Source organism: Lachnellula hyalina (assembly GCF_007821495.1).
Source record: "Lachnellula hyalina strain CBS 185.66 chromosome Unknown contig00150, whole genome shotgun sequence".
Classification (NCBI taxonomy): domain Eukaryota; kingdom Fungi; phylum Ascomycota; class Leotiomycetes; order Helotiales; family Lachnaceae; genus Lachnellula; species Lachnellula hyalina.
In genome coordinates this window covers 58,869-77,576 of record NW_022157264.1, presented here as the reverse complement: position 1 = coordinate 77,576, position 18,708 = coordinate 58,869, and the positions used below count along the sequence as shown (strand labels likewise).

Here is an 18,708-nt window from a genome sequence, read left to right as displayed (position 1 = left end):
TGCCTACCACCCACCTAAAACAGACTAGAAAAGGAACTAACCCTCGGAATGACCTACCTACCTCCAAACCCTAATCAAGGTACCCACCCATACTCCATACTCCATACTCCATATTCTTACTCCGTACTCCGTAGAGATCCCTCCTTATCTCTATCTTAAATATACAGTACTATACAACTAATCCTATCGCAGACCAGGCCAAGAAAGTGGTCCCGAACCCCTTGACTTAATTAAATGCGGGGTAATCGTAAACGTACCCCGCCCCCGCTATCCCGGATTCTCCACTTTATACTTACGTAGTGATTATATAACACGGTCCGCCGAAAACTAGGTATTTGAGCTAGGTGTTAGGGGCGGTTCGGGTAGTGGGTTCGGCATCTGGAGTATGGAGTATGGAGTATGGAGGAGTACGGATTTAGGTTAGTATTGGAATTGGATCGGATTGGATTGGATTGGATTGGAAACCACTTATCTATGCTCACGCTAAAGTTAAACACCTTGTCGGAATTAACCACTTACTAATGCATATCATGAACTAGAGTTCTTTTTTTTTGTTTTTTGGATCTTCTTCGCAAGCTCTCTACCCATAAAACAATACCAGATTCAATTCCACTAGCTCTCTACACGGCACCACCATAATCCTCCTCGCCTCCTTCCTCCCAACTCCATTAAGATGATCCCTCAGCATATACGCAACAGGCCTAACATTATCACTTCCAAGCAACGCCAGGAAAAGCATCCCTCCTCACAGCATTCTCAGGGTCCATATAAAAGTCCCCTATCTCCATAGGGTCAAGTGATCCCTGCCTCTCATACGCTTCCCGGATACCTGACCGCGTCCCTCTATTCCGAACATCATGCTGTATATGACTCCTTTACTCTCTTCATCCCCAGCGACCACCACCCACGACCGCCACGTTATCTCCGACGCAGTTGTTCCGCTGTGCTGCCGAAAGAGGCAACTCGTCATGAATCGTTTACATGTAATAGAGACTGGGACTCGCCTGTTTCCGCTTGTGCTTTCGATGCTGCTAGTTGCTGGATATCGTAAGATACCATCGCTTGCGTGTAAACTTAGTATCGTTTAGGATCCCGGCTTGTTCGAATGCGGGGAATAGCGAGGTTTGGTATGTAGATGGTGTGGGATCGCAGATTTTGAGAAGATATCCCAGCGATAGATGCGCGGAGTGCGTGGTCTTGTTTATAGGAAGTTTGTTTGAGGGGAGTGCGGTTTTGTTCTGAGTGGTGGGTGCTGCGAGTTGGGCGTTTGAGTCTTGGATGTCGAGACCGCGGTTCTTGTCTTGCGTGTAGGTTAGGACTTTTGCTTCCTGTCCGTCTGTGCTTTCCCCGGTATCCCTCGCCATTAGAACGCCTGGATTAGATGGGTGAGACTAGGTACGTGTTTTTGGACACTTGGATCTTGGGCTGTTTGGCTGTTATGTGGTACAGTAAGTAGGCTGGGGGCAAGAAGATAATTAAGAATTACTTGTACTGTATTTTTATCCCGATAGCTGCGTCTAATTCACCCGTTCAAGAAGAGCTTAGAAGTCAAAAGAGCAGGATGTTAGAATGTTAGGGATGTACAATCGCACTATATCTATCATCAGCTTCGCAGCGCAGTCATAACGGCGCTGAGTTTATCCCTTATAACGAACCATCGAAGATTCAATCAGTCTAGAATTCCATGACTCCGAGTACAGTTCTGACGAATCCCACAAATCCCACATAGTCGTTGTGCTTGTTCACAATCGCGACGTCGGATGAATGAATCTTAGATATGACCCCCTATTTTAGGCGAGATTGTCAGAAAGTGCCTCAAAGCAACTTGCAAACAAACGGAACAGTCACTTCATCTATGCCATAGTATTTTCCAGGATTATCTTTTCTTTATAGGAGATATCTAATTCAATGCTGGGCTACTGATTGGCAATCTGCCTTCTCTTTCTTATGAATAAATGTATAGTCAGAAGTGTCTAAGAAGCCTAAGAAAAGTATTAGAACACACCAGCAACCCCGAAACCTCTGGGTTTTGTGTTAGCACTATGGTAGCAAGTTACAACGACCTCGCTTACTAAGCATAATCTGGATATTTCCACATACAGCACATTATAGTTGAGTCCTTAGCTTTCTACTTTAGCACAATGGCAATGTAAATGATTGCACTTCTATTAAGCGCCATACTAGTTCTCATCTAAATCCCATACCTCCAATAAAATCAATCGTTGTAATGCATAAAATTGAACATCAAGTGCTCCAGATTCATCAAGAAAAGGAGGGGGGCGTCTATGAGTACATTGTAAGCCGATTGTTGAGTTTTATTATTTGTGGCCATGCCAAGTAGCGATAGCACTTGAACGCGGTAAAAGGTCCAGAAATCTATAAAGGGGGGAAAAACATCTATTGATAAAAGTGGTGGCTCTTAGCTTGTGAAACATGCACCACGTGCATGTTCAAAAAGGGCGCAGCCTTATTAGCAGTGTGCTGGTCGTTGTGAATAGAAGTCTGCGCGAAGCGGTTGCGTGCTAATATCTATTCATAGAAACGATATCTGATTGACATATTATTCCATATGTCAAGCCTCTTTCTTGAAAGGAGGCAAGAAGGAGGAGGTTGAAACGTAAGCTACCTAGGATATCTTACTTGGAATATATACTTATATCACAATGATATCGTCCAGCCCCTCTCCTCTTCCATATGCCAGTTTGTTACTCATCGACTTTTCTTATAGTCCGTCTAGGTTACATGTGCTTTCAATGAACAGCTCAAACTCTACTACCGGGACTGGCATTTCAGGCTGGACCCCGTCCCCGAATGTGCGTGGCACTGCCGATACCATGTTCTCATATCTTTTCGCTATTGGTCTCTGCTGCTGGACCACAGTATGTCCTCCCCGCATTATCTGACACTCCCTAGTTGAAGTTTCGCGACAAATTTGGCCTTGCTTGTATCGGGTTGCTGGGACCGGAGGTCTTATTAGGAATTGCAGTTGGTCAACGGAGCTCAGAAAGACGCTCCGTAGAAGTATGCCACTAGTCTGTTTTTGGTTATAGTATTGATTATGTCTCTAGCAGTTCAAAAATGCAAACCCACTGGGCCGTAGTTAAATCATACGCGTATCTATATATAAATTTCTGTAATCAAGGAACATCCTTGGCTAGGGAATCTCGAAGCTACATATAAGTATTATTATAGGCTTTAAATCCTCCAAGTGCATAACTTCCCCAGCTATGTATAGCAATATAGCTATAACTATATGTCAGCAAGAGTTCTTAATTCACACTAAGCAATTTACTCAATTAAATGTTCCTCGTTGTTATCAAGAGGGGAAATAGGAGTAAAACCTGTAAAGTGTGTATTAATATACATAATATCGTTTTATATAGATAATAGATAAACAATGTCCACTCCCCATCCTGTTGTTTTGCCGCGGGTATCACCAGCCCCATCTGAGTATAGCCTGGAAGGAGTATCGCTAAATATGATCATTGCAGCTCTCTGCTGCGACCAGTTCAAAGCGAAAGATTGGATGGTTAATGTTATATGTAATTCGAGCTGGAGATTAACACGAAGAGCGTTGCGGAAGGATGTTGCATCATAGGTATATAGTATTCGGCTCACTTGATATATAGTCCATTGTGACTTAGTAGGATCAACGGTCGATTCTGAGGAGTGCGATAGAAGAATGTCCATTTTGCGTGGCTCCACTAGTCTCTAAAAGCCAGTAAGCGGAGACTAAACTGATGGAAGCTGGAGTCACGGACTTGGAGCGCACCTGCCTAATCTTGCCGGGATTCAAGATAGGAGTAGCTGCTTAAATGAATTATAAGCCGACATGTCTCAAAAAGAGCAAGTAGATGTATTGTGAGCAGGAAATTACTCTCACTCAGATCCAACTGCTCTAGCTAACAGAGATATTTATTAAAGAGTACACCGGTCTGCTCTGCTCCATGTCCAGTGTCCAGGTATCGGTAGTTTGTTCGTCCGCCTCATGTTGGAATAGTACTGCGAGTCAACGATTACTTAAACTTGCGTATTAAATTATTACCTCTAGATATCTAGACCATCAAGGCATGCTTGAAAAAGAGAATATACTATGCACACAAGAAGATGTTTTGTGAAAGTGTCCACGTAATTTAACCCCTTTACTAACACATACCATTAGCAGCCTCTACCTTTGACTTGCAGTCTATTGGGCTACTTGTTTTCATCTTGCTAGGCTTTCTTTGGTGGCTCTAAAAAAAATAAAAAAACTCAGGCATGCTGCGAAGCAGTTAAAAACATAACATAATACGCATGCTGCTTGGTTCTTGCTGGGTGTCTTAAATGTTGGACGGTAGAAACTAAATTTCCTGATCTTTTCCTTATTTTGTGCCAGAGAACTTTTCTCCCTCTAAGATAATATTTTCCTCTTCAGAGATACTCATAGGAGTTGACTGTGCTTGGGTTATTTGGGTTGCCCTAATATTTATATTTTGATGTCAAGGGGATCCTTCCTCTCCAACAACACACAGTTTATACTCAGCGCTAGAAATATATAATACTTTTAGTTGATAACTTGAAAGACTGTTCATGCCTGCCATACTTGGAAGAAAATTAAAGGCTTAATCAAGATTAGAGAGTCCTTGCTTTCTCACCTCGCTCTCTTCCTTCTCCCACCTCTATCCACTTGAACACTTCGGTCCCCCCACCCCCCGAAACCCTCCATTATGTATTGTCCTAGAAGAAGATTGAGCTTTGAGACAGATGATCAACGATGGTCGCAAGAAATAGTAAGTGGTCCTCGCTCATTTCCAACACCCTGATGCACCTTGCGGTCGGTCGATACCAGAACTGCACGACGAGGACGTCGCACGCTCGAACAGCACTTGCTAATCATTGGAACGCATAGACTATACGCAAATAGAGTCCTGCCCCTGTCTCCTCATGGTATCTAGCACAACAAGCATAGCAATCAAGCGCGAGAACAGAATGCAAGTAAGTCAGTCCTTCCTTCTACACCTTGAATGTGGCACTTGGCACACCAAGGTAGCCAGCTACAGAGCATCGGCTTTTATAATCTGCAGAAGGAACTATGCTAATACTTGGAAGTTGAATAGTCCTCGTCGACCCCGTTCTCTCCTCGCCAGACTTGTCTTTCCATTCCGATCTCAGACCAGACACGGAGGAGTCCAACCATTCCTGATGGACTGATGGAACACGTCCACGCGGATTGGTGGCCAGACCTCCTGTGGGGTATCATCACTGATCTTTTTTGGTTAAGTGTACCCCAATTTCTTGTGGTAGTGTTTAATCGGTCCATGATGATGAAATATCAACATCTGATATATATCATGATGATCAAAAAGACAAAAGGAAGAACCGGCATTCTGATCTGGACCCCCAATTCCCTCTTATTATAAAAAATCCTTGAATGGATTTCGGAGGCTAACACCCCTTCATCATTCAGGTTTGATCTCAGACTTAGCATGGCGAACTGTCTTGTCCCGCATCACACGATAGACTCGTCCACCATGCAAGTATCATCACCGACCACGGTTGCACGCTCGCTGAGCGTAGGAAGAAGCCAACATTCTGATCTGGATCATGTATTGTGGTGAAGATGCAAAACCTTTGGAAGGATATTATGTCCGTGCGAACTTGGGGATGCTAGGGTTGCGAGCCTTACTGCATTTGGACGAACTGCCAGTGATTGGGACGGACGGGAGGAGATGGGGTACCGCAAAATGGTTAAAAGTGGCAGAATAAGAACTAAAATAGCTACCATAATTGCATGGACTAACTTCAAATCCTAAACTTTTATCGGACATTATGGTGTAATATTATGCGGTCCATTAACTTTTCCTCCCCTTCTATTCCCTTATTGTATTTCTTTTATGATTAGTCTATAATACTACCCTTTATGGTTCAACCATTTTTTCTCCTTCTTCCTCACTATCCCAGATTCCCTTCTCTTGCATGTTGGGAATTCCTATAGCCTACACTGATAGTCCACATCATAATCGTCCTCGATTATATCACTACTCTATTTCAATAGTCTACTTCTACTTCTTCGGCGCAAGATCTATAACTCTTTATTACTATTAACCCTTAATGCTTCGCTCTATTTGTACTTACTAAACTCATTTGTTACATTTCTATATAAAATAGACTAATCATACCTTTACTTAAAAGATCGACAAGCATCCATAAAACTCATATAAATATTAACTGAGACCTGCTCGTCAATTGTCGCTTTTTACGTCCAGTGAGCTCGCGTAGAACAGGGGGCCAATCACAAACGATGCGATGCAATGCCCCTCACCGCCCGCAGAATTCTGCCGGTTACAGTATTGATCTTCAAGATAGGATGCTATCATCACAACCACCACTCTTCGTATGGGCAATTCAAAGATGCCTCCATAAAGGAGACCCATTCTGCCAGGATGAACAAGGGGAACATGTCAATCAGAAAGCTATTGGGGCGTCCAGTTGCAGCAACCCCAAGCGAAAGTATCGACTCGAGCACCATCGACTCGCCCCAACTTCGACCAAGCGCATCGCAAAATACCACCTTCTCTGCGGGAGCTCCCATTGCTTGCCTGGACCGATCTGTAGATGGGAAAAGAGCTGTTATAGCAGGGCCAAAGGTTTTCAAGATCCTAAAGGTGGAGGGCTCTACAATCACGGAGGAGCTCGACCTTCGCGCCATCATTACCAGCTATGCGCCAGCCCACGATCCAACTGCTGCGACACAAGACCAGCTCAATATCAAAGCCGTCAAATGGTCGCATAGCGCTCTGGATACTACGATTGTAACGGCTTGTGGGAATGGGAGGATTACCGTCTATGACTTGAATCGCGTTGCGGAGGGTCTGGAGGTTGGACGGATACAAGAGCACACCCGGCAGGTCCATAAATTGGCTATAAACCCATTCAGATGCGAATGGCTTCTCTCAGCAAGTCAGGATGGAACGGTTAAGTGGTTCGATATCAGCAAGCCTATACCCGGTCCAAGGGGTCCGACGTTTAAAACCATAGCTTCATTCAAGTGCAATGCGGAAGCAGTACGGGATGTCAAATGGTCGCCCACAACTGGGACGGAATTTGCATGCTGCACGGATTCTGGCATGATCCAGAAATGGAATATATCGAGAAACAGCTCTCCCTATTTGAAGTTTGCAGCTCATTCACACACTTTCTCCATTGCTTGGCACCCAGATGGAGATCATCTGATTAGTAGTGGTATGGACCAACTTTGTCACGTATGGGACATGAAATCCGACAGTAAACAGAAGCCACGATATACATTTGCGACGGCAGCTCTGGTATCTAATATTTCTTGGCGACCAGCTTGTTGGTCTGCCACGGCGCAAGGAAATAGAGCTGCACAAGTCACAGTCGCGTATGATGACTCAAGTACCACAAGATATCAAACTTCAGCGGTGCAAATATGGGATCTTGCAAGACCGTCTCTGCCATTCAAGGAGATCGAACAGTGGAATTCTTCACCTACCGGACTTCTTTGGAATACCCGCGATTTGTTGTGGAGTGTCGATAGAGAAGGCAACTTCACTCAAACTGATGTTGCATTTGTCCCGAAAGTTATTGATCGCCGAGCTCTTTCGACCTTTGCTTTTTCCCCGACAGGAACTGTCCTCATGTTTCTTGAGGAAAGACCCATTCCCAGACGGCGTTCTCGTCCATCGATAACATCACCAGAAGTTTCACCGAGCTTTCAACATGTTTCTAATACACCTCAGTTTAGCGTCAGCAGAAGTGATTCAGAAGAGGATGTTGTAGGCAGTTTCTTGGGTCCCAGGCGACCGAAAGGCCACCGAAGAAAGAACAGCGGGCGCTCTACTCAGTCCCTAAGCACAACTCCTCCTAATGTTACTGGTATGGTCGATAATAATATCATGTCGTTGGAGGAAGCAGTCTTGGTTACAGGGCTTTACAAACCCCAGCAAGTCATGGCGATTGGTCATGCACCTTCCACTGCGAAGCGTCAAACCTATCAATATTATACAAACCGCTATTTATTGCGGATGGTAAATCACAATTCCTTTGATTTTGGTCCAACCAATGTCCGGACAGCTTTGATCCTGGAATCCTTCGGACGGACGGCCGAGCAAGTTGGTCATTACCGTCTAGCTCAGACATGGCGACTCCTTGGATATACTATGAACCTTCTCCTAACTAGACGTGCTGAATATCATCGCAAAACTCGGCTAGCGATTCCAGAACCTCAACCAAAGGATAAGTCGAAAGGAGACACACGAGACTTTGACTTGGGAACAGATGGCGGCGGCGATACCCCTCGAAAGCCACTCCGAAGTTTAACACCACATGAAAGTCCACGCCACCGACCAAGAAAGTCAATTAGCTCAGAAGATATAGAGAGCACATCAAATGTTGCCACTCCTCTTGTGCGTCCTATGCGCGACAGTGTTGCTAAAGAGACGCGAGAAGCCATGCATAGTTTAAGAACGGTGGAGGAGGATATCCTAAAGCTTCCGGAACCGGTCCATTCACCTTCAACAAGTCCTAGTCCTATACCTGTGCCTGGAGCCCCTCACTCTGATGAACACAGAACATCAAGTATTGAAGGGTATGACTTCTACGGTATGGGCTCATTTTCTCCAAAAGTTGACTATCATGCACCAATTAGGAAACAGCCTCTTCGACTCGACTATACGAAACGAGATTCGCCACCTCAGAGGATAGAACCAAAGCGACATGATTCTGCAGAGAGCTTTCAAATGTTTTCAACGTCTGGCGAATCTCATCAAGCAAAGTTTCTGAGTTCTTCAAGTAGTGATAATGGGCAGTCCTTACGAGATCGAGTGTCCGACTGGGAGAATAGTTTCTCAAACAACGGAAGATACCATCCGAGTGTCGATTCCGAAGTCCCCATGCAGTCAGAAAGTTTAGGTGGGAACTATGTCACGGATTCACAAGCATCAAGCATCCAAGCTCAGAACGGAATCTCTTTCAACCCAGCTTTCCCTCCCGTATTTCGCATCCAGGAAGCTTCAGTGCCGTCTACAAACAATAACGAGGCAATTCAATCTGAAGAGAAGCAACCCAACATTCCTCAATTGGAAGAGAAAGTGTCCGAAGACCCAAACATAATCGAAAGCGACTTCCTCCCTTGGCCGAGAGACCCCGGTTTTACAATCTCTCCAATAAATCCCACTGTTCTCGTCAAGCGCGCCATTAGCTTTGAAACACAGACTGGTGCCCTGAATGCCGCAGCTATGATACTCCTTCTTCGCCCTCTTCTCCCCGCTTCCGCAATAGATAACATCCAGGCCAACGCTATAATAATCCAATACCACCATCGCCTCACAACGCTGAAACTATTCACCGAAGCTGCTCTCCTCCGCAACCTCGGCGTTCCGACCTACCCGTCAGTCTTCGGGCCAGCTCAAGATAACATCTCTGTTGGCTACTTTTGCACTGACTGCAACAAGCCCCTCGATCCAGACCCCCTAATTCCCAACTCCGTCTGGCGCTGTCCCCGCTGTCAGCAATCAATGGACGCCTGCGCTATATGTCGCCAGCGAGAACTCGACACAGACCTACGCGACGAGTACGAGGCTGACGGTGTTGTCCTCGAAGCCGGCGCAGTATGGTTTTTATGTCCTGGCTGCGGTCACGGTGGACACAGCGCTTGCATGCAAGCCTGGCACTCCGGGCCGCAGTTTCATGAAGGCGAGAAGTATTCTGGGGGTTGTTGTCCGCTGGAAGGGTGTCTGCATCCTTGTTTACCTGGCGCGTGGCGGCAACAGAGGTGGGAGGAGAAGCAGGCGGTCAAGCAGAGAGAAGTGGATAGCTTGGTTCGGAGTGGGAGGGCGATGGGTCCGAGGAGTGTGAGGAGAGATCAGAGGGAGGTTAATCAGAGTAAGGCGGTGGAGGGCGTGAGGGTTGCGCTGGGGGGTTGGGGCGGGGGCAGGGTTGGCGAGGCAGAAGAGTGTTAAACTTGTTGCGCCTGGTGAGGAGGGAGGCCGAGGCTGAGATTGGGATTGGGAGTGGGCTTGATTGAGTGATGGATTGTATATCTGTTTTATTTCCATCTACCGGAGTTGGGATGAAGGAAGGACTGGGTTTGCATGGGATTGGATAGGCGTTCGTTCGGTTTAGACGACAGGATGGGCCAGATACCCATGTGGGGATTTGCTGTACATTATTCCAATGGCGTTTGCAGATAGTTATGGTTTGTGGGTTTGTAGATGTCGAGGTGTATAGAGTATAATAATGGGAATTCTAGTCATCATATCAGAACGAAGGATTGTCGTCGTCGTATCATTACAGTCAGGTCTTACTACGAACTTTAGGCTTTCTTGAAATGGCTTTGGAGGTGCAATCTGGGAGAAAGTCATGGTTTCACGAAGTTGCGGTGGAAGGAAGAAGGAAGGAAGGAAGGCACGACGGAGGGGGCTCAGTCATGGGTAGGAATTCTTTCCTACATCGTCTCCTCTGGACTTTCCAGATTTTCTCCCAATGAAAACTTTTTCTTACAAGATGATCACGAAGTGATACTCGGACATGACTCTTAGTAGTCTGCCAGCGGATTACCCTACTTTGACTCTCAATGCTGATCATTAACCAATTCGACAGGGATGCACGTGAACCCGCATTTTCCGTCTCACCTCGACGCGTCAACCTCTCTTTCATGTCGCGTTAACCACCTTGCAATACAACTATGAGAACATTTCCCCCAATATATAGAGGCATATATATCATCAATCCTGTCAGTTAGACATCGACCAGCCAACGACGTGGTGGAGTGGGCATATAAGGGGGAGTTGCCGGCGCTGGGGAAGCCGAGCCTGGAGACGAGGTTTGATGGGGATGTTATGGAGGGTTGTTGGAAAAGTCTTAAGCTTTGTTGCCTGGCGGAGAAGTATCAGATGCTTCTGCTGCATAATCTGGCTGTTGCTTCTATCAATGCTTTTCTGAGGCATGGAGCACCGGGTCGAAGCTGACGTGGGAGGTTTTCGAAACATGGAAACATGGTGTCGCTATGTTTACGAGAACACTTCTGAATCCCCAAACGGCGGAGGCTTGCGCAGGTTCATATCAACGGTTTTTTCTTTCAGCTTGCACTTCTCGAAAGCCGTCTATCTACAGGACTCTAATGTTGTTCAACATCCTATTAACGACCGGTAATCTCTTGTGAGAGTTGTGTCCATAGGTAGCTTTGGGCTGGGGAGAAATAAGAACTGCGGTAAATACCCACAGCTTCTCCACTAGCAAGCAGCCATTTCAACTTTAAGCTTCATTTCACTCCATCAGGCTAACAAACAAGCGCCTTTACTCCATAGCGTTATACGAAATCCAATACCTCGAACTAACTGTACCGTATAAACCTTTTAACACCCCATCCAATGCCTGGAAAACAACGGTGATGATTATTCTTCGTTCTTCTTTACACCACAAGTGACGAATAATCCGATTGCAGTGTATGCTTATCTGCCAGCTAGTCCTCACGAATGAAGCAGTCGAAGAACAAAATGCCTACTCTTGTTTAGGGACATACTAAATGCTAGCTTTATATCTCAGAGTCTTTGTCGATAATTAATGATGGATTCCGGGTACCTCCGATGTGGAAAGGAGAGGGGGGGTGGTGTATGGGTGGGACTCGCGGGAGGCATATTGGTGCAGACTGCAGTGTAAAGGGGGCGGATGATATATTAATTGACCACCCTGTCCGCTGCTGCTGTTACTGTGACTGGGTAGGTAAGTTTTACCGTGTTGAATGGACGTTTTGAGGTACTCGAGTACTACCTTAGTAATCTTACACGGACCAGAAATACCTATATTATAAATCCAGTACTCGTATGCTTGCACAGTACAGGACGGGGATGAATCAAGCAATGAATGAAGCCATGGACGAGCGGCCTTGCCGGTATTGAAAATGGATAATGTCGTAAATAGATGTTTCACCAATCTCACGACATGCGTACGAGTAGGAGTAGGAGGTGCTGACCAAAATGAAAATCACAACGAGTGCAACGTGCATCGGGTTCGCCAGAGTAACGTACCTTACATAGGGAGGTGGAAGTGGAAGTGGAGGTGGAAGTGAGAGGAGGTACGGAGGTACGGAGGTACAGGGACAGGGCTGAGAAACGTGCCAGGTGGCCTTCTAGAAGGAGTGAAGAAGAAGCTTAAGTGATAAGCAATCTCACGTTTCAATGCACGCGAGGGCTGTGGCTGTGCGTGCTGTGCTGTTGCCGTGGGTGGCCGTAGCCGCAGTAAGAAGCTGAATGAATGTAGTGTAGGCACATAAATGGGGGCAGAAAAAGATTCCTGGAGCGGTCTGCGAGTCTGAATCCGTATGTCAGATTACATACATATATATTTTAACACGATGGATAAATATTATTATTATTCCCAGATAATTACGGTAATAAATGTAAATGCTACACCCTCACTGAACGTGTGTGAAGACCTCCACCTCCGTCACGACACCACCACCACTACGCTGCATCGTCATAGCGCAGTCCATCCCGCACCGCACCGCAGCTTCATCCTGCCGGAACATTGCATCGCATCTCGTTTCGCCTTGCCCGTTTGCAAGCCAATTGAGTGTGGATGAAATACGGAGAAGGCGTCGCCGACCCTCATCTACCAAAAAGCGCTCCGTGCATTACATTACCTCCTCTCCTACCTACCCTACTCGTATCTTACCTTGCTCTACTCTCTTTCGCCATATTTGTATCCCCTCCTGCTATTCATTGACTTTGGAGACTCCGTATACTGCCTGAGCTGAGTGCAAGCGACAAGCAGTACCACAGAATTACCCCTCAGCCAAGAGTCCTCTGGAATGTGAGTCCTAAGGCCTCTCGCTCCAACTCACGTAAAGCTCGGAGGGGAAGCCTCACCAATTACATGGAAATAGAACTGACTTCTTCATGACTAGTTCACCGACACGTCTCACCATTTCTAACGCGCGGGAACCCGATCGAACAAACAAATTTTCCTACAGAAATTTACTCTTGTACATATCTCGAAAGATTTTAAAAAAAAAAAGAAGAGCTGGGCATTTGCGCTGTACCCTGCCTCGCCTCTTGCGGCTTTCGAAAGTTGAAGATATCCCAAATCCTTTGAGCCATATTTGCAGAGCTGGCCATACCAAAGTAATTCTGGCACGACGGCCAGTAGGCCGAATTGAATATAGGAGAAGGCGCGGGGCGACAGGTTTACCGCTGAGACATAAATATACTCCGCAACTATGCGGCGAAATCGAGGAGGACCTAGCTCTCCATTCCGAGGCAATGGAGCTCCAATACCGGACTCTTTGTCCCTGATCCGCGCGTTTGAAAGTGATGCCCATCCTACTCGGCCTATTCGGCCTTCTCCATTAACAGCGTCGACGATTCCCGATATGCCACTCGACCTGCTAGACCGCATACGCTCCTTTCCCCTCTTCCTCTCTGCCCCCGACTCCTTCCTCGCTGCGATTGGCAAGCACTTGCGCCCACAGGTCCATTCACCACACGATCACATCTTGACGGAAGGAGACGATGCCAAAGCCATGTACTGGCTAGTGCGGGGTGCCGTAGCAGTCACCTCGCGCGATGGCGAAGCTACATACGCGGAACTGCGACCCGGGGCGTTCTTTGGCGAGATAGGGATTCTCATGGACGTGCCGCGGACAGCTACTATTATCGCCAGGACGAAATGCCTGCTGGTTGTGCTGAAGAAGGAGGATCTGCGGGCAGAGCTTCCTGGATTTCCGGAGATGGAACGAGCGATCATGGAGGAGGCGCAAGAACGGCTTACAATATTGAATAAGAAGAGGAAGGAGGGTGGATATGGTCCAAAAGTTGTCTCTACTTCGCTCCCGTCCAGAGGGGGGAAGGTCGCAAGAGAAGCGGCACCCGGAGAGGTCGCTACTGGTGACGTGGGAGTCATTGAGGGCGGAGCGGTAATAAATAAGAAAAAGCGAAAATCTCCCAGTCCGCAGGGAATCGAGGATATAGCTGCGGGGAGTGCGCTAGGGAGTGGATTTGTGAATGTGAGACGGACGCTTAAGGAATTGCCTCTTTTTTCAACTTTACCGCCTGACATTCTACACTTTCTCGGACTGAGCGCTCAACCGAAGACATACCCGCCATTTACAGACATCATTACACAAGGCTCTCTAGGAAATGAAATATACTTCATAGTGCGGGGAGAAGCTGAAGTCATCCATGAGACTGCAAATGGGCAAGCTATTAACCCGTCGTCAAGGGGTTCCAATTTACGACCGCGACTCAAGCAGGGTCAGTATTTTGGAGAAGTGGCAAGTTTGGCTCTAGCACCCAGAAGGACAGCTACCGTTCGGTCTATTACTACAGTTGAGTGTCTGATGATCAGTGGAGAAGTCCTTGAGGAGCTCTGGGTGCGATGTCCTCCTGATATAAAACGGCAGGTTGAAACGACGGCAAAATTGCGGATTGCGAAACCTGACAGCGAGGATACAGCTATGACAGATGTTGATGGACCTCCGATTAACCAGCTGGAACTAGAAGAGCGTATCAAAACACCAATACGAGGTTCCTTACCTCAAGTTACATTTACTCCTTCGAAACCAGCAAGTCCGCACAAGCCAAGTCGAGCGGAGGATATGGAAGTGCTGGAACCTCTAGATCCAGATCCATTTCTCAGCGTCGATATGGACAATATGAGAACAAGAGGGGCTAGAAGGGGTTCATGGGCGCCCCCAAATACAGAGGCTCCAGAGGAACCTACTTCACCTACTTCAAATCCCGGTCCGCGGACGAGATCAAGAACATCAACGCCCACACCCTCAAAAGTACCCCACGCAGTCACTCCTTCGGAATTCAGCTTCCGTTCCAAAAGACCCAAGATTTTAGAAAGACGACCAAGCCAATACAATAGAGGTATCTTGCCCGACGGAATCCTCACAGCCATCTTCACCTATCTAGACATCTATCAACTAATGCGCCTGCGCCGCGTTTCTCTCCACTGGTCCAAACTCTTAACCAACTCCCAGGACCTCTGCCATTATCTCGACCTCTCCGCCTACAATCGCACCGTGACCAACCACACCCTGATAACGCTCATATGTCCCTTTGTTGGCAAACGCGCCCGCACAATCGACATTAGCAACTGCTTCCACATAACAGACGAAGGCTTCACGGCACTCTCAACTCAATGTGGAAGCAATACGACCTCGTGGAAGATGAAATCCGTATGGGATATCAGTGCGAATGCCGTGCTAGACATGGCGAACAACGCGAAACAGCTCGAGGAAATCGACCTCTCGAATTGCAGGAAAGTATCTGATAACCTGCTTGCGCGAATCGTAGGATGGGTTGTCACCGAACCCAATACTCCCCAGGCATCAAACTCCCGCACCAGCAATTCCAAAGCGCTTGCTATACAAGCACAAGCTCCTCCTGTCGGAACAGTAGTCGGATGCCCCAAGCTCAAGCGCCTTGTCCTAAGTTACTGCAAACACGTCACTGATCGCAGCATGGCTCATCTCGCCGTCCACGCGCATGCGAGATTACAAAGTATTGATCTAACACGGTGCACGACGATCACGGATGGCGGCTTCCAGCATTGGAGCATTTACAAGTTTACTAAGCTAGAGAGGCTGATTCTGGCGGATTGTACGTATTTGACGGATAATGCAATTGTGTACTTGACGAATGCGGCCAAGGGGTTGAGGGAGTTGGATTTGGTTTGTCCCCCTTTCATTATTTCCCCCTCTTTCATCTTGATTCATATTTGTTCTAGAAAGACGGGGGTGGCTATCATTTGTATCATTTTGGCTAATTTTGAGGGGATGAACAGTCATTCTGCTGCGCCCTCTCGGACACAGCAACCGAAGTGCTATCCCTCGGCTGCCCGCTCCTCTCCTCCCTCAAACTCTCCTTCTGCGGCAGCGCCGTTTCTGACTCGTCACTCCGCTCCATCGGTCTGCATCTGCTCGAGCTCAAAGAACTGTCCGTGCGCGGCTGTGTACGTGTCACCGGCGTGGGCGTCGAGGCCGTGGTGGAAGGCTGTACGGTGCTGGAGCGCTTCGATGTCAGTCAGTGTAAGAACCTGGCGCGGTGGTTGGAGGGCGGGGGCGAGGAGAGGAGTCGTAGGGTTTATGGGCGGAAGAGTCTTAAGTTCGAGACGAGGAAGGGGGATGGTGGGTTGAAGGCGGGGGGGTGGAGGTGAGATGGATGAGGTGAGGTGAGGTGAGGTATATGAACCTCGCATTTATTCGTCACTACGGTCAAGCGTGACTGAGGAGGTGTACACTGTACAAACCAAGTACGATTTAGACGAGCTACGAGCTATACGGCTAGTCGTCAGGAAGTCTGGAACAAGGCTTTTGTATCTTTGAACATATAATGATTTCCATATTCGATGCGGCGCGGGTGCATGGGTGGGAATTGGAGCTTGGAGCTTGCTATCTAGCTGGATGGATGGATTGGTTGTAAATGAATTCTCTTGATCAAGTGCATGGATGGATGGATATACTATGGATTGAAAGAATATTATATTATAATGTGCTTGAATGTGATGTGATGTGATATGGTGTTTTTTTAGGCGGATCTAACTGGCTAGTTTGTTGGTTCTTTTTTTGTAGGTTGGGATGTTCTTAACGTTATAGATGGTTCTTGAAAGCGGATAATAAACATTGTTGGGTAATATATATGTAAGGCTGGAAGCTACTATACACCATACGATTCCCCTTTAGGTATAGATTGGCTGACGTAAGCGAATAATTTAAACCACTAGTGAAACCTTGAGGCGACGAGGCGACAAGGGACAAGGCCAAGATTTGTTTGCGACTGCGCAACTCCAAATCAACCACGTACCTGGATATATCGTCGCAATGAATCCCGAAAGGAGAGCTATGATATCGGGTCGGGACTCGCCTGCCAGAGATATCACCGCCCCGCGACGAGACCCAACTTCTCGCATCTCAAAACCTGCACGCCCAACTCCCTCTGGAAACAGAACTCCCGACACTCGACCGGCTCGGAATACCAACAACCTGGAAGATGATGAGCAAACTCGGCTGTGGGTTTCGCAGGAGGATAGTTTTGTGTTAAAGCAGGCGAAGAAAAAGGCAGACATTCGGGTTCGGGAAGGCAGAGCAAAGCCAATTGACTGGCTCGCGGTCATTCTGCGAGTCATAGATCCAGACAGAGATCTGCTGGAAGATGATGAAGAAGAGGAAGTTCAGATCGATGTCGTGGATCCCGAGGGTGTATTCGAAGGCCTCAATGATGCCCAACTCGGAGAGCTAGAGACTGACATCAACTCATATCTTTCCCTGGAGACGAATGCGAAGAATAAAGATTATTGGAAAACCATGCACATCATCTGCATCGACCGCCGCCAGAGATTGAAGCCTCAAGGACCCGAAGGCCGTGCTGTCAGCTCGGTCGCCTCAGATGTTGACAAGTTGTTGGGACCAAAGACATATGAGCAATTAGAGGCATTGGAGAAGCAGATCAGAACCAAGTTGCAATCAAACGAGCCGATCGATGTGGATTATTGGGAACAGCTCTTGCGAAGTCTGCTAATATGGAAGGCGAAGGCAAAACTAAAGAAGGTTTACCAGTCAGTTCTCGACAGTCGCCTGGAAACTCTACGAACGCAACAACTAGAGGATGCCAAAGGCGTACAGACAAAATTGCAGGAGATCTTGATGGGACCTTCTCCAGTGGTCGAAGAAGGATCCGAGAATATGGTCCAGGACGGCAATGTCTCACATTTGAGCCGACGACAACCCATTTTCCAGTATGACTCGGCGCATGATCCAGAACCTCTTCTTAAATTGCACAACGAGGATAAATCAAGTGACGTGGTGGATGAATCTGTATTTCTGCGAAAGGTCGTGGCAGAGCGTCGCAAAATTTTGAAACTTGGTTATGTCCCCTCGCGACAGCTATCTGCGGAAAAAGCAAGCTCAATCTCGGTTGCCAGAACGGCCCAAGTATCTACAAGCACCGCTCCTCCAGGGACTCAACGCTTTTCGACAATTGTCAGTGAAGACTTCTCACAAGCTACCAAAGCATTGTACGAACGCGAAGTTGCTCGAGGAGTCAACGAGGATGAAGAAATCTTTACCGGCGAAGAATCTGTGGCAACTGCGGCCAAACCACAATGGGCAGACAAATACCGACCGAGGAAACCTCGATACTTTAATCGTGTGCAGATGGGCTACGAGTGGAACAAGTACAACCAGACGCATTATGACCACGACAATCCACCACCAAAGGTAGTTCAAGGTTATAAATTCAATATATTCTATCCAGACCTCATCGACAAGGCCAAAGCACCCACGTTCAAAATCATTCGGGAACATGGTCGAAAACGCGGCGAATCCTTTGCTCCAGCCGGTGAGGAGGATACTTGCCTGCTTCGATTCATCGCAGGACCACCCTACGAAGATATCGCATTTCGCATCGTTGATAAAGAATGGGATTACAGCGCAAAGAGAGACCGCGGTTTCCGAAGCAGTTTCGACAAGGTACGCTTATCTTCCCTGCCGTTCCAGGCGCGCGTCAATTGATCCTCTCAACCACCCTTGCTCATTAATACTTATTCTTCCACATAGGGTATCCTCCAACTGCACTTCCAGTACAAAAAGGTAAGATCCGAGCACCCCCAGTCATTAATCCTTACCTTTCTGACTCGTCGCAGGTTTATTATCGAAAGTGATCGTTTGAGGGTTGCTAGCAAGCTAGGGTATCTCGCCACGGGACC

The 18,708-nt window shown here is 47.3% G+C and overlaps 3 protein-coding genes across 3 annotated transcripts; all 3 read left to right on the top strand.

The window, feature by feature from the left end:
* Positions 1-6,290: 6,290 nt before the first annotated feature.
* SPAC4F8.11 (putative WD repeat-containing protein) lies at positions 6,291-9,959 on the top strand (the record flags this gene model as incomplete). Its single annotated transcript, XM_031152659.1, has 2 exons — positions 6,291-8,587; positions 8,648-9,959. The coding sequence occupies 2 exons, from the start codon at positions 6,291-6,293 to the stop codon at positions 9,957-9,959; spliced, it is 3,609 nt and encodes a 1,202-aa protein (XP_031002814.1).
* Positions 9,960-13,216: 3,257 nt separating this feature from the next.
* Positions 13,217-16,155, top strand: Fbxl7 (F-box/LRR-repeat protein; the record flags this gene model as incomplete). The annotated part of the gene is made up of 2 exons (XM_031152658.1): positions 13,217-15,676; positions 15,790-16,155. Coding segments are annotated over 2 exons (2,826 nt in total), but the record flags the coding sequence as incomplete, so codon positions are not given.
* A 574-nt stretch (positions 16,156-16,729) lies between these two features.
* Positions 16,730-18,663, top strand: LHYA1_G007730 (Uncharacterized protein; the record flags this gene model as incomplete). The annotated part of the gene is made up of 3 exons (XM_031152657.1): positions 16,730-18,472; positions 18,560-18,592; positions 18,646-18,663. Coding segments are annotated over 3 exons (1,794 nt in total), but the record flags the coding sequence as incomplete, so codon positions are not given.
* Positions 18,664-18,708: the final 45 nt, after the last annotated feature.